The sequence below is a fragment of the Schistocerca cancellata genome, chromosome 6, assembly GCF_023864275.1.
Source record: "Schistocerca cancellata isolate TAMUIC-IGC-003103 chromosome 6, iqSchCanc2.1, whole genome shotgun sequence".
Classification (NCBI taxonomy): Eukaryota; Metazoa; Arthropoda; class Insecta; order Orthoptera; family Acrididae; genus Schistocerca; species Schistocerca cancellata.
In genome coordinates this window covers 10,799,809-10,815,208 of record NC_064631.1, presented here as the reverse complement: position 1 = coordinate 10,815,208, position 15,400 = coordinate 10,799,809, and the positions used below count along the sequence as shown (strand labels likewise).

Sequence of the window (15,400 nt, the reverse complement as noted above, 5' to 3'; positions counted from 1 at the left end):
CACACACACACACACACACACACACACAAACAGTCATTGATTCGAGTGGGGGTGACAACTACTGTGTGTTGAACAACACATGCACCAGTCATTTCCTCAGATGGCTTCGAGTGGATGAGATTTTTCAATTACTTTGCATTGCAAGAATTGTAAGGAGGGGACTGAAAGTAAATGGACTTGCTGTATGCTAAAGACCTGCGACAAAGCAAAGCTTGACCGATTATCAGACAATTGTCCACATGGGTTTTGTGGACGAGTATACTTTTAGTAACCAACCGACCCACGATCATTATGTAAGATTTCTCGAGGGCGTAGGGGAATTGATTTCATTAAATCGTCGACAGTGTAGCGTGATGGTTTACTTCCCACCATACGTTTTTTATATTCGTCCAAAGGTCCCTTGCATTTGTAGGGACACATGGCAATGACCTTGTTACCTCTGCCCACATATTCTCTATCTGGTTGATGTTCGGTGATCGTGGAACAAACGGCAACAGCTTTATCTTCTCTTGGCCCTGAAACCAATCTCGCACTGCTCTGCTATGATGGATGGGTCTCTGCTCCTGTAAATAATCTGTTATCTCGTTAATTCATATATTTTTATTTAAATAACGTATTTGTAATAAGCACATTGGATTATTATTTTCCACAGTGTTTAAGAATTCATTCCCTGTCATAGATAAGTGACCTGAATTCAACAGTCCGATTAGGAATGTGGTTCACCCAGCCTATCAGATGATGAGCGTCGTAGTCGGATATCCAAATTAAGACTGACTGGCTGAATCCGATTAGGACGATCTTGTATCGAAATGAAATTACAGAAATCGGATAATTTGAACGTTTGTATTGCAACAATGCTGCGCACATAAATTCCTATGATGGAGTAACAGCTAGCAACTGTCTAAGAAAAAAGGGAGAAATATGTCGACTAGCAGCAATGTAACCCATATTTATCTGATGGAAATATTGAATCGAACAATACACATCTATTTCAGTGGTGGGAAGATACTCCATATCAGATTTGCTGATGACATAATGAAAATAATAATAATAATAAAAATCCCGTGTGTTCGATAGGGGAAACCCTCTTCCATATGGGTGGTACCGAGAAAATCAAATACTTGGGGTGAACTCCGGAACCGCGGGACTGCTACGGTCGCAGGTTCGAATCCTGCCTCGGGCATGGGTGTGTGTGATGTCCTTAGGTTAGTTAGGTTTAAGTAGTTCTAAGTTCTAGGGGACTTATGAGCTAAGATGTTGAGTCCCATAGTGCTCAGAGCCGTTTGAACTTGGGGTGAACCAAATACTAACACAATCCTGAACGGCTACTCAATCCGTTGAACGCAAAATCCAGACACATCTGAGTGAAAATCACCGCAACTCTGGTCACCGTCTGTTATCTCAATGAGATTGGCTGAAAATATTTGCTTCCAAAGCCTTCAACACCCTCTGGTCCTGTCTGGTCCCGGTATCACCCAAGCCAAACCAATGAAACACAAGAATACATGAACTATGCAAGCAAAGGTAACTTTAACCCAGGTGGTACACAACCTGGCCACCGATAGGCGGCAGTTGGATTTTCGCACTCTGGGGAGTCCAGGTTAGCACGGCAGAGAATATCGAAGATCTCTGGTAAATTTCCCTACAAGCAGAAAACATTCATTTGAAAACTAAACATCGATACATTGATCCACACAAGAAACCTAAATAATCTCACAAAAGAAATCGTCCGCCAAAAAATTCTCATCCTTGCTCTTCAAGAACCATGATTAATTGACAATTAAAACTTGCATTACGGAAACCATGGCATCTTCAAGAGCAAAATACACTCCTGGAAATGGAAAAAAGAACACATTGACACCGGTGTGTCAGACCCACCATACTTGCTCCGGACACTGCGAGAGGGCTGTACAAGCAATGATCACACGCACGGCACAGCGGACACACCAGGAACCGCGGTGTTGGCCGTCGAATGGCGCTAACTGCGCAGCATTTGTGCACCGCCGCCGTCAGTGTCAGCCAGTTTGCCGTGGCATACGGAGCTCCATCGCAGTCTTTAACACTGGTAGCATGCCGCGACATTGTGGACGTGAACCGAATGTGCAGTTGACGGACTTTGAGCGAGGGCGTATAGTGGGCATGCGGGAGGCCGGGTGGACGTACCGCCGAATTGCTCAACACGTGGGGCGTGAGGTCTCCACAGTACATCGATGTTGTCGCCAGTGGTCGGCGGAAGGTGCACGTGCCCGTCGACCTGGGACCGGACCGCAGCGACGCACGGATGCACGCCAAGACCGTAGGATCCTACGCAGTGCCGTAGGGGACCGCACCGCCACTTCACAGCAAATTAGGGACACTGTTGCTCCTGGGGTATCGGCGAGGACCATTCGCAACCGTCTCCATGAAGCTGGGCTACGGTCCCGCACACCGTTAGGCCGTCTTCCGCTCACGCCCCAACATCGTGCAGCCCGCCTCCAGTGGTGTCGCGACAGGCGTGAATGGAGGGACGAATGGAGACGTGTCGTCTTCAGCGATGAGAGTCGCTTCTGCCTTGGTGCCAATGATGGTCGTATGCGTGTTTGGCGCCGTGCAGGTGAGCGCCACAATCAGAACTGCATACGACCGAGGCACACAGGGCCAACACCCGGCATCATGGTGTGGGGAGCGATCTCCTACACTGGCCGTACACCACTGGTGATCGTCGAGGGGACACTGAATAGTGCACGGTACATCCAAACCGTCATCGAACCCATCGTTCTACCATTCCTAGACCGGCAAGGGAACTTGCTGTTCCAACAGGACAATGCACGTCCGCATGTATACCGTGCCACCCAACGTGCTCTAGAAGGTGTAAGTCAACTACCCTGGCCAGCAAGATCTCCGGATCTGTCCCCCATTGAGCATGTTTGGGACTGGATGAAGCGTCGTCTCACGCGGTCTGCACGTCCAGCACGTACGCTGGTCCAACTGAGGCGCCAGGTGGAAATGGCATGGCAAGCCGTTCCACAGGACTACGTCCAGCATCTCTACGATCGTCTCCATGGGAGAATAGCAGCCTGCATTGCTGCTAAAGGTGGATATACACTGTACTAGTGCCGACATTGTGCATGCTCTGTTGCCTGTGTCTATGTGCCTGTGGTTCTGTCAGTGTGATCATGTGATGTATCTGCCCCCAGGAATGTGTCAATAAAGTTTCCCCTTCCTGGGACAATGAATTCACGGTGTTCTTATTTCAATTTCCAGGAGTGTACAACAAAAGGTAGCGAAAGGCGCACCAATCTTCGGCATTGCATTTCTCGAACACAGATCTATCAACAACTCCGTCGAAGAAATCACACCCATCAACAATCGAGTTATCGCTATGCTCATTCAGAGCCCCTATAAAAAATATACACTCATAAATGCACATGCACCCACCAACATCGAAAATAAGGAAAACACCGAAAATGTCAAAAAATTGTGGAACACACTCGAAAATACTATGAGCAAAATTCACCAAGATGACGTGAAAATACTAATGGGAGACTTCAACTCTCTATTTGGGACAGAAAAAACCTGTAGAAAAATCATTGGTACAAATTCAACACACCGAAACGCTTAGGCCAACGGCACTCGTCTGACTGACATTTGCCAACAATTCAACCACAAAAGTATGTCTTCCCACTTTAGGAAGTAGCCTGTTCCCAAGAAACATGTTTGGCTACCAGGTGTAAGCTGCTTTCGTAGTTGTGTTGCTCGATTTTCTTACGCTGAGACCGGAAAGTGTCTCAGTTGTTGGCAACAAATTCCAGCAGTGTTGCACACAGCCCTTGGGGCAGAATTCGTAGCCCAAAACACACTTTTGGAGCTATCAGATGTAAAATATTGTAATATTGTAACTTTAATTTGGTATGCTGATGTGTAATATTGTAACTTTAATTTTGTTATGCTGAGATCGGAGCTAATAGACAATGAAAGTGGGTTAAAAGCCGTGATCTGTCTGGGGACGTTAACCGTGGATTACTGGGCAACTGTTTCATCAGATATTTAGTCTAGGTTTACCAACCAGACTAACATTAATGATAATCTTTTAATAGTCATACAAAACCGGTAAAATATATATATAAAAAGGAGAATTTAAATAAAAAGAAAGAAATCAGTTTATATTTGGAAATTTATTTTAAGATTGTTCATTGAAATTTCAGCATATTATACGTGAGTTATAACTGAGCTGGTGCCTTATTTACGATTGAAAAGAATGTGAGATTGTAATCTTACGGAACACATAAAATATGGAGCCAAGATTTGGAAAACTGCATACAACACTCCATTCATAAAATAACACACGAAGAACATTGAAACATAAGCAAGAAGAAATTAACCACAACCAACAGATTCAGTTTTTACCCAAAGAAATTACGTTCATACCACAATCCTGTCCGTCATGTAATTACCACACACTGGTATACTAAATTCATATTAACTCTTTGTGAAGTCTTCGCAAAAAGAATAGCTGAGGGCTACTTTGATGATTACACCACATGCTCCACGTGGTCAACTTGGTTTACACAAAGCGTACAACTCCACAATAATTTTGATAATTAAAATACATTAGATCGAAAAGCAATTGACAAAAGAAAAACCTTGAACTGGTTACTAACGTCTTACTATTAACCTGATGGGTCAAACAGTTATATAAGCACGTGGTACTGGTCTCGCAAAGTACACCCCACGTGGGTTGAACATAAAGAAAAGCATAAAGAAAAGTTGCTATATTAAAAAAAATATTCTCAAGACGAGACGTTATAATCTCACGCACATTCGGATTTAAGATTGATGAACTTAGTTAGAGTTACTGATCAACACGTGGTTCCACATTACTCACAAAGTAGTAACAAAGCAACTACCGAAAAATAATCTGAACTTCACACGATAATTACACTGCGCTGCAATTTAAGATAACATCGGATATTTTAGACCTAAACCCGAAATAAAAGTGATTAAATTTTCAGTTAGGCTGAACTTAAGAAATCCATTGTCCTACGGACTTAACAGACACGCACTTAGCCGGAGATCTTACCACTTCAGGCGCTCGCCACGGCCACCCTGCAACTGCCCTACTGCCGAGCGTGCTTCCTGAGGGTGGGTCACAAAGACCAACGGAAGTGGCCAGAGGGGCAGCTTCCTATACCAACATGACAACGGACGGACAGGACCATACTACGGATAGAAACCTCTTTGCTTTTAGGAAGCGTAGCTACCTGTTCCGACGTTGGTCCTACTGTTCTCTAGCAGACAGCCTTGTCTGCTACCCTCAAGCATGCAACTAGAAATACATATGCTCATTCATCCTCTCACACAAAAGGGAGGGGGATGACAGTATCTTATCACATACAGTATATAAAAGAGAGCGGATGTAGGTTCCGTATGAGACTGTGTGACATGAATTACATATAAGAATTACATATAAACTGTGCTTTAAAGTGTAGTAGTGTGACAGATCGTTCTTGTTTATGTGTAAAAGTAACACGTTCCACTGCTCAGTCTCCTCCCAGATAGTCAGAAACGCCACAGTACATTTAGAAGAGGAATTTATTCCATAAATGGCAACAGATTTAAGAAATTAAACCTGAAAGGAATCCATCAGAGACCTTTCAATATTATGTTCACACTACTCTTTGCTCGAGGTTATGTCTTTTTGAGGGGCTCAGCCTTTCATTTCTTCTTAGGAAGTTAACGATAAAGGCATCATAACACGTCACCAGTAACAGTACTGCATACGAATGCTCAATGAGCGACCTGATGACGTTCAATAATAGTCACTCCGTTGATTTTGGTTGTTTCGAATTAGAGCATGCAGTACTCCTACACCAGACTTCTGAACTTTGCCTGTTGAATGCAAATGTCGCTGAAGTGTTGGCAGAGTGCCAACACCTTGTATTTTGAGGAGGCCGAAATGCACGCTACGCTCACGCAGGATGGCGTGAGGTCTGGAACAGGTCAATGTAATTTAATGTAGCAAATAAAGTACGGAATTGAAGTAATACTTAACTTTATTCCATAATTGGAGAACATAGGTGTTGATTACACAGGCATCCATAGATAAATATTAACTGATACTGGTAATGGCGCCTTGCTAGGTCTTAGCAACAGACGTAGCTGAAGGCTATGCTAACTATCGTCTCAGCAAATGAGAGCGTATTTGTCAGTGAACCATTGCTCGCTAAGTCGGCTATACAACTGGGCGAGTGCTAGTACGTCTTTCTAGACCTGCCGTGTGGCGGCGCTCGGTCTGCTATCACTGACAGTGGCGACACGCGGGTCCGTCGTATACTAGCGGACCGCGGCCGATTTAAAAGCTACCACCTAGCAAGTGTGGTGTCTGGCGGTGACACCACAGTCGCATGACGGTAAAATGGTAATCTATCACATATATCAGTAGTCGAGACTTCCATAATGTGGAAAATCATTCATGCCAGAACGATCTTTGTTGAAACAAGAATATCTTTTTCTGGCGTATTTTTCCCAAATGCACTCGCTCCACACACAATTCAAATCTTTCTAGCTGCCTCCTCTGCATTCACCCCTCTGTTATACCAAAAGTAAACGTTGTGTTGCAGATGTTACACCTATTTCCACTTGCGACTCAATTTTACAATGCTTAACTGTAGTTCATGATTTTCTAGTATGCAAAATCCAATGCTTAACTGCAAGATGATAACTAGAACTTCAAATTCGAAAATGACAGTTGATACATACACTGACAGCGTGGCGCCGCGTTCACATGGGCGGCGCCGGATTTCAGGCGGCGGGTGGCGTCTGGCCGGTGGCCGATAGCCGCTGCAGCGCGAGGAAACGCTCGAGCGTAAGCTGTTCTGATCGCGGCGCAGCCATGAACTGTCCTGCGGAATTGTTTCTGGAATACTGGGTATTGCTGGTGGGTAGAATGTTAAGCGAATTATCTTCGATGTTCAGTCAGACTCATAACATTAGGCCGACTGTGGTAAAAAAAAAAAAAAAAAATACAGTTGAACGAGAACAGGCGACTATAAGTTTAGAGCGCACGACGCTTGCCACTTTTTTTTTTTTTTCGTTATTGATCGTTCTGTTTGGTCGTTGCGGACGTCGCAAGACATCCTGTTCAAGTTCGGTGGTTGATCCTTCCACTCAGTTTTTTTATTACAGAGGCCAACCGGCTCTCTGACCGAACACGCGGAGCTACCGTGCCGGCAGTCACTAGACCATGGGCTCAGGTAGTCCGACAACGTCTCGGAAGTAGACAACACTTCCTCCTAACACTTCCGCATCTTACAGTATTGCCAGATTGTGCATATGGCCGGACTTAGAGTTGTCAGGGGCGGCCAGTTTTATTGGCCACCTTAAGTGAAAGACTCGGACTTAGTCTCTGTGGCGGCCGGCCGGCGGTCAGTTTTATTGTCTAAGACTGTACGTTCAACGACAAGTGACCACATTGCACAAATCAGTGGGGGAATCATCATTATGCTAGTCAGATGCATGTGTGTTTTCTTAATTATTCTCGTACTCATATTATAAAGGCACCATGAATATACACCTTGCACCTGGTACCCCTACAAAGAATAACGTGTTTGCACTTATAGTACGATCCAGTGTTAGAAAATTTCATTCCTTCACATCTGAATTGATTACTCTCTCGAATCTGCACTGTCTTTAATACAACATTAATTCCGTGATTAATTCAAATAGTAACTTCTCATCATGTAAGATACATGTATCAACGGCTGAGTAGATTGTTAGCCAGCAATACAACTAGTAAGTTTATATGTAAACATCTCAACCTGGAGGTGACACACTGGGAACTAAAATCGTTTTATGATATGATCTGTGTGATCTGAGACTGAAAAATACGATTAAGGAATATCATTTACAACACAGACGCTCTCTGTATGATTTCATAAATGGGTCATAGCAAGAAGCACTTTCGAAGACGCTACATCCCATCCTCTCCTCACAGTTCAGGGAATAACAGGACTGTTTTCAGCAGAATAATACAGTGTTGACTAGCTCGGCTTTCACATGCAGATCGGCTTCGTTTCTTTCAAGGATAATGCACTGATTTGTGCAGCGTCGATTCTCATGTGGGAACAACTATAGAATGGTTCTACCGAAAGCAAACTCAACTTTCATGTTAAAAGACCCTTAGTCAGTGAATATTTTTGATAAGTAAAGAATTTCGAGGCATTAATTTTTAATATGCACAGATGGGACCGTCCGTACCTTTCTGTCTCACTTTTGTGCCCTTATCTCACATGATATATACTACCAACTATGAATGAAGGACAACAGAGAGATGCCATAGTTATAGCTTTCCAGAAAACGTTTCACACGGTGCTCCATTGCATTCTGTTAAAGAATGTATGAGCATATGTGATAGCTTCACAGATGTGTGAGTGGCTCGAAAACTTATAGAATCCAGTACGTTGTCCTCTACGGCGAGTGTTCGTCAGAGACGAGGGTGTCGTCAGAGGCGCTCCAGGGAAGTGTGGGACGACCGCCGTTGTTCTCTGTGTACACAAATGATTTGGCGCACAGGATGGGCAGCATCTGCGGTTGTTTGCTGATGACGCCGTGGTGTACGGTAAGGTTCCGGAGTTGGTAGGCTGTGGGAGGATACAACATGACTTAAGCAAAATCTCCAGTTCATGTGATGAATGACAGCTAGCTCTAAATATAGAGAAATGTAATTTAACACGTATGAGTACGATAAACAAACCAGTAAAGTTCTGATAAGCATTAATATTGTTCTGCTTCACACAGTCAAGTCGTTTAAATTTCTAGGCCTAACGTAGCACATCGATATGAAATGGCGTGAGAGTGTGAGGATGTGGCAGGAAAGACGAATGGTTGATTCCGGTTTATTAGGAAAAAACTAGGAAAGTGTGGTTCATCTATAAAGAAAGAATACTTATAGTACGTTAGCGCGACCTATTCTTGAGTACCGATCGGGTGTTTGGGATAGGTACCAGGTCCGACTAACGCAAGACATCGAATTAATTCAGACGCGGGCAGCTAGATTTGTTACCGGTAGGTTCGATCAAGACGCAAGTGTTACGGAGATGCTTCGGAAACTCTAGTGGGAATCCCTGTAGGAAAGGCGACGATGTTTTCGAGGAACACCACTGAGAAAATTTAGAGAACTAGCATTTGAAGCTGGCTTCAAACTACTCTGTTGGCTCCAACATACACTGCGTGTACGTATCACGAAGATAAGATAGGAGAAATTAGGGCTCATACGGAGGCGTATAAACACTCATTTATCCCTCGTTCTACTTGCGAGTAGAACAGGAAAGGAAATGGCTAGTTCTGACAGAGGGTAACTTCCGCCATGCGCCTTAGAGTGGATTGCGGAATGGCAGTGAGATGTAGATAGGGTATTGTCGAGTCTTGACAAACACCGGTTCCACATTTTTATTAATAAAATGTGGGTTGCGCGTCGATGAGGCTGGAGAAGAAGAGAAATTGCCAGCATCACCATTACTTCCAGATATCAGTCGTCCAAGCCCACCTTACTCGATTTCAAGTATGAATAAAATGTGATGTGATACCTTAACTAGTGGCCACATTCAATGCCTCCCACTGCCAGCGCCACTGGTTGAGGAGAAAGCTGAACGTCATACCGCGAGCGCCAACAGAGACAGACATAGAGGTAACTCTGCAACAAAGCAGCGGGTAGGCCGGCAGGTGTTCGCCGCTCATTTAAGAATGGACACCTTGCGAAAAACCTGACGCACAATGAGAAACACGTAAAGGACAATGCAGACCCCTGCAGACACTAAGATAAAGCATGGACACAAAAGTGTTAAGAATACATACGTGAAAGCGTGCTAAACTCCAGGCAGCCAGCAGTCATTTTGCCTTACCTTAAAAAGTGAGACATGTGCTGTTAATTGACAGACCCATGTAGGCACTAGGATGGAGCGTAGGCACAAAATGCCTAGAATTCGCACAGCGAAGAATGTGAAACTGTGGAACAGTGGAAGAGGTCAGCCAGTTAAAGGTGGAAATCAGAATGAGATTTTCACTGTGCAGCTGAGTGTGCGCTGATATGAAACTTCCTGGCAGATTAAAATTGTGCCTGACCGAGACTCGAACTCGGGACCATTGCATTTCGCGGGCAAGTGCTCTACCATCTGAGCTACCCAAGCATGACTCCCGCCCCGTCCTCACAGCTTTACTTCTGCCAGTACCTCGACTCCTACCTTCCAAACTTTACAGAAGCTCTCCTGCAAACAGACGAGGTACTGGCAGAAGTAAAACTGTGAGGACGGGGCGGGAGTCGTGGTTGGGTAGCTCAGATGGTAGAGCACTTGCCCGCGAAAGGCAAAGGTCCCGAGTTCGAGTCTCGGTGCGGCACACAGTTTTAATCTGCCAGGAAGTTTCATAGGAGGAAATGTTTGCCGGACAGCAAGAAAGTTGCTTATAAATCAAGAGAAATGTCCAGGACTCATGTAGAGACAATCGTCATAAAGAAGTGTTGTGCAACAAAGCAATTCGGGAAAACATCGGAACAATGTGCGACCAAAACGCTAAGCAGCCTCCAGTGAACATGTGAGAAGGCTGCCAGTTTCAGAGTCACGCACCAGTACACACAAGACAGAAAACCTACTGTCTGCAGTGGGAGTCGTAGTCACGAAACGGCAGTCATTGGGTGCTACTGCAGATTTAGTCCGCCAATGATGTCAACGTGAGGAGGAGAAAAAGTCGAGGAGTTTGTGAGCTAAGGAGAGTGATGAAAAGTGCAGAAAGCGTCAGGGAGACAGTGCGGAAGGATGAGGACGCAGAGGCTCTCCCACCCACCACATACCTAGTCTGCTGACTTTGGATCTTATCCTCGTTTCTACAGCTACACCATGTGATCAAAAGTCTCAGGACACCCACAAAAACATGTTTTTCATATTAGGTGCATTGTGCTGCCACATACTGCCAGGTACTACAAATCAGCGATCTCAGCAGTCATTAGACGTCGTGAGAGAGCTGAATGGGGCGCTCCGTGGAACTCACGGACTTCGAATGTGGTCAGGTGACTGGGTGTCACTTGTATCATACGTCGGTAAGCGAGATTTCCACACTCCTAAACATCGCTAGGTCCACTGTTTCCGATGTGATAGTGAAGTGGAAACGTGAAGGGACACGTGCAGCGCAAAAGCGAACATGCCGACCTCGTCTGTTGATAGACACAGACAGCCGACTGTTGAAGAGCGCGGTAATGTGTAATAGGCAGACATTTATCCGGACCATGACACAGGAATTCCAAACTGCATCAGGATCCGCTGCAAGTACTTTGACATTTAGGTGGGAGGTGAAAAAACTTGGATTTCATGGTTTAGCAGCTGCTCATAAGCCACACATCACGTCGGTAAATGGCAAACTACGCTTCGTTTGGTGTAAGGAGCGTAAACATTGGAAGATTGAACAGTGGGAAAACGTTGTTTGGAGTGGCGAATCACGGTATACAATGTGTCGATCGATGGCAGGGGGCCGGTATGGCGAATGACCGGTGAACGACATCTGACAGCGTGTGTAGTGCCGACAGTAAAATTCGGAGGCGGTGGTGTTATGGTGTGGTCGTCTTTTTCAAGGAAGGGCTTGCACCCCTGGTTGCTTTGAGTGGCATTATCACAGCACAGACCTACATTGATGTTTTAAGCACCTTCTTGCTTCCCACTGTTGATGAGCAATTCGGGGATGGCGATTGCATCTTTCAAAATGATAGAGAACCTGTTCATAATGCACGGCCTGTGTTGGAGTGTTCACACGACAATAACTTCCTTGTAATATACTAGCCTACACACACTCCTGACCTGAATCCTACGGCACACCTTCGGGATGTTTTGGAACGCCGACGGATATCGATACGGTACCTCTCCTCAGTGCAGCACTCGGTGAAGAACGGCCTGCCATTCCCCAAGAAACATTCCAGCACCCGACTGAACGTATGGCTGCGAGAGTGGAAGCTGCCATCGAGGCTAAGTTTGGGAAAACACCATACTGAATTCCAGCATTACCGATGGAGAGCGCCACGAACTTGTAAGTCAGTCTCAGGCAGGTGTCCGAATACTTTTGATCACATAGTGTATGTGGATCTTCATTTTGTGACTTACTCTTTTCCTGTTCCGTGTTAAATGGACGGATCCTTGTGGTCCAGTTCCTTGCTTAACATTGAAGAGCAGACACCGTGACACCGCTGCTTTGACCACGAAACCCACGGCGATCTGCCAATGCAGTGCTCGACCGCGGCCTTCGCCACACGGCCGCGGCGCGTCGCTGAGGGCGGCCGAGTCACTCAGCGCTGCTTCGACCACAAAAACCATGGCGACCTGCCAACGCAGCGCTCGACCGCGGCCTTCGCCACACGGCCACGGCGCGTCGCTGAGGGCTGCCGAGTCACACAGCGCTGCTTCGACCATGAAACCCACGGCGACCTGCCAACGCAGCGCTAGACCGCGGCCTTCGCCACAGGGCCGCGGGGCGTTGCTGAAAGCGGCCGAGTCACACAGCGCTGCTTCGACCACGAAACCAACGGCGACCTGCCAACGCAGCGCTCGACTGCGGCCTTCGCCACACGGCCGCGGCGCGTCGCTGAGGGCGGCCGAGTCACACAGTGCTGCTTCGACCACGAAACCCACGGCGACCTGCCAACGCAGCGCTCGACCGCGGCCTTCGCCACACGCCCGTGGCGCGTCGCTGAGGGCGGCCGAGTCCCACAGCGCTGCTTCAACCATGAAACCCACGGCGACCTGCCAACGCAGCGCTCCACTGTGGCCGTCGCCACACGGCCGCGGTGCATCGCTGAGGGTGGCCGAGTCACACAGCACTGCTTCGACCACGAAACCCACGGCGACATGCCAACGCAGCGCTAGACCGCGGCCTTTGTCACACGGTCTCGGTGCGTCGCTGAGAGCGGCCGAGTCTCAAAGCGCTGCTTCGACCACGAAACCCGCGGCGACCTGCCAACGCAGCGCTCGACCGCGGCCTTCGTCACACGCACGCGGCGCGTCGCTGAGTGTGGCCGAGACACACAGCGCTGCTTCGACCACGAAACCCACGGCGACCTACCAATACAGCGATCGACCGCGGCCTTCGCACAGGGCCGCGGCGCGTCGCTGAGGGCGGCCGAGTATCACAGCGCTGCTTCGACCACGAAACCCACGGCGACCTGCCAATGCAGTGCTAGGCCGCGGCCTTCGGCACACGGCCGCAGCGCGTCCTTGACGGCGGCCAAGTCACACAGCGCTGCTTCGACCACGAAACCCATGGCGACCTGCCAACGCAGCGCTTGACCGCGGCCTTCACCACACGGCTGCGGGCGTCGCTGAGGGCGGCCGAGTCACACAGCGCTGCTTCGACCACGAAACCCACGGCTGCCTGCCAACGCAGTGCTCGACTGCGGCCTTCGCCACACGGCCGCAGCGCGTCGCTGAGGGCGGCCGAGACACACAGCGCTGCTTCGACCACGAAACCCATAGCGACCTACCAATACAGCGATCGACCGCGGCCTTCGCCACAGGGCCGCGGCTAGTCGCTGAGGGCGGCCAAGTCACTCAGCGCTGCTTCGACCACGAAACCCACAGCGACCTGCCAACGCAGCGCCCGACCGCGGCCTTCGTCACACGCCCGCGGCACGTCGCTGAGTGCGGCCGAGTCACACAGCGCTGCTTCGACCACGAAACCCACAGCGACCTACCAATACAGCGATCGACCGCGGCCTTCGCCACAGGGCCTCGGCGCGTCGCTGAGGGCAGCCAAGTCACTCAGCGCTGCTTCGACCACGAAACCCACGGCGAACTGCCAACGCAGCGCTCGACCGCGGCCAACGTCACACGCCCGCGGCGCGTCGCTGAGTGCGGCCGAGTCACACAGCGCTGCTTCGACCACGAAACCCACAGCGACCTACCAATACAGCGATCGACCGCGGCCTTCGCCACAGGGCCGCGGCGCGTCGCTGAGGGCGGCCAAGTCACTCAGCGCTGCTTCGACCACGAAACCCACGGCGAACTGCCAACGCAGCGCTCGACCGCGGCCAACGTCACACGCCCGCGGCGCGTCGCTGAGTGCGGCCGAGTCACACAGCGCTGCTTCGACCACGAAACCCACAGCGACCTACCAATACAGCGATCGACCGCGGCCTTCGCCACAGGGCCGCGGCGCGTCGCTGAGGGCGGCCAAGTCACTCAGCGCTGCTTCGACCACGAAACCCACGGCGAACTGCCAACGCAGCGCTCGACCGCGGCCTTCGTCACACGCCCGCGGCGCGTCGCTGAGTGCGGCCGAGTCACACAGCGCTGCTTCGACCACGAAACCCACAGCGACCTACCAATACAGCGATCGACCGCGGCCTTCGCCACAGGGCCGCGGCGCGTCGCTGAGGGCGGCCAAGTCACTCAGCGCTGCTTCGACCACGAAACACACGGCGACCTCCCAACACTGCGCTCGACCGCGGCCTTCGCCACACGCCCGCGGCGCGTCGCTGAGTGCGGCCGAGTCACACAGCGCTGCTTCGACCACGAAACCCACAGCAACCTAGCAATACAGCGATCGACCGCGGCCTTCGCCACAGGGCCGCGGCGCGTCGCTGAGGGCGGCCAAGTCACTCAGCGCTGCTTCGACCACGAAACCCACTGCGACCTGCCAACGCAACGCTCGACCGCGGCCTTCGTCACACGCCCGCGGCGCGTCGCTGAGTGCGGCCGAGTCACACAGCGCTGCTTCGACCACGAAACCCACAGCGACCTACCAATACAGCGATCGACCGCGGCCTTCGCCACAGGGCCGCGGCGCGTCGCTGAGGGCGGCCAAGTCACTCAGCGCTGCTTCGACCACGAAACCCACGGCGAACTGCCAACGCAGCGCTCGACCGCGGCCAACGTCACACGCCCGCGGCGCGTCGCTGAGTGCGGCCGAGTCACACAGCGCTGCTTCGACCACGAAACCCACAGCGACCTACCAATACAGCGATCGACCGCGGCCTTCGCCACAGGGCCGCGGCGCGTCGCTGAGGGCGGCCAAGTCACTCAGCGCTGCTTCGACCACGAAACCCACGGCGAACTGCCAACGCAGCGCTCGACCGCGGCCTTCGTCACACGCCCGCGGCGCGTCGCTGAGTGCGGCCGAGTCACACAGCGCTGCTTCGACCACGAAACCCACAGCGACCTACCAATACAGCGATCGACCGCGGCCTTCGCCACAGGGCCGCGGCGCGTCGCTGAGGGCGGCCAAGTCACTCAGCGCTGCTTCGACCACGAAACACACGGCGACCTCCCAACACTGCGCTCGACCGCGGCCTTCGCCACACGCCCGCGGCGCGTCGCTGAGTGCGGCCGAGTCACACAGCGCTGCTTCGACCACGAAACCCACAGCAACCTAGCAATACAGCGATCGACCG

The 15,400-nt window shown here is 50.0% G+C and overlaps 1 protein-coding gene across 1 annotated transcript in view; it reads right to left on the bottom strand.

Annotated features, from left to right (window-relative positions):
- The window catches only part of LOC126191118 (uncharacterized), a 180,098-nt gene extending 166,616 nt beyond the window's left edge, over positions 1-13,482 (bottom strand). Inside the window, exons 1-2 of the mRNA XM_049931859.1 lie at positions 13,280-13,482; positions 12,336-12,807 (exon numbers count right to left, since the gene is read on the bottom strand). Coding sequence (XP_049787816.1) covers positions 12,336-12,807; positions 13,280-13,482 — 675 coding nt within the window. The remainder of the gene's footprint in view (positions 1-12,335; positions 12,808-13,279) is intronic.
- Positions 13,483-15,400: the final 1,918 nt, after the last annotated feature.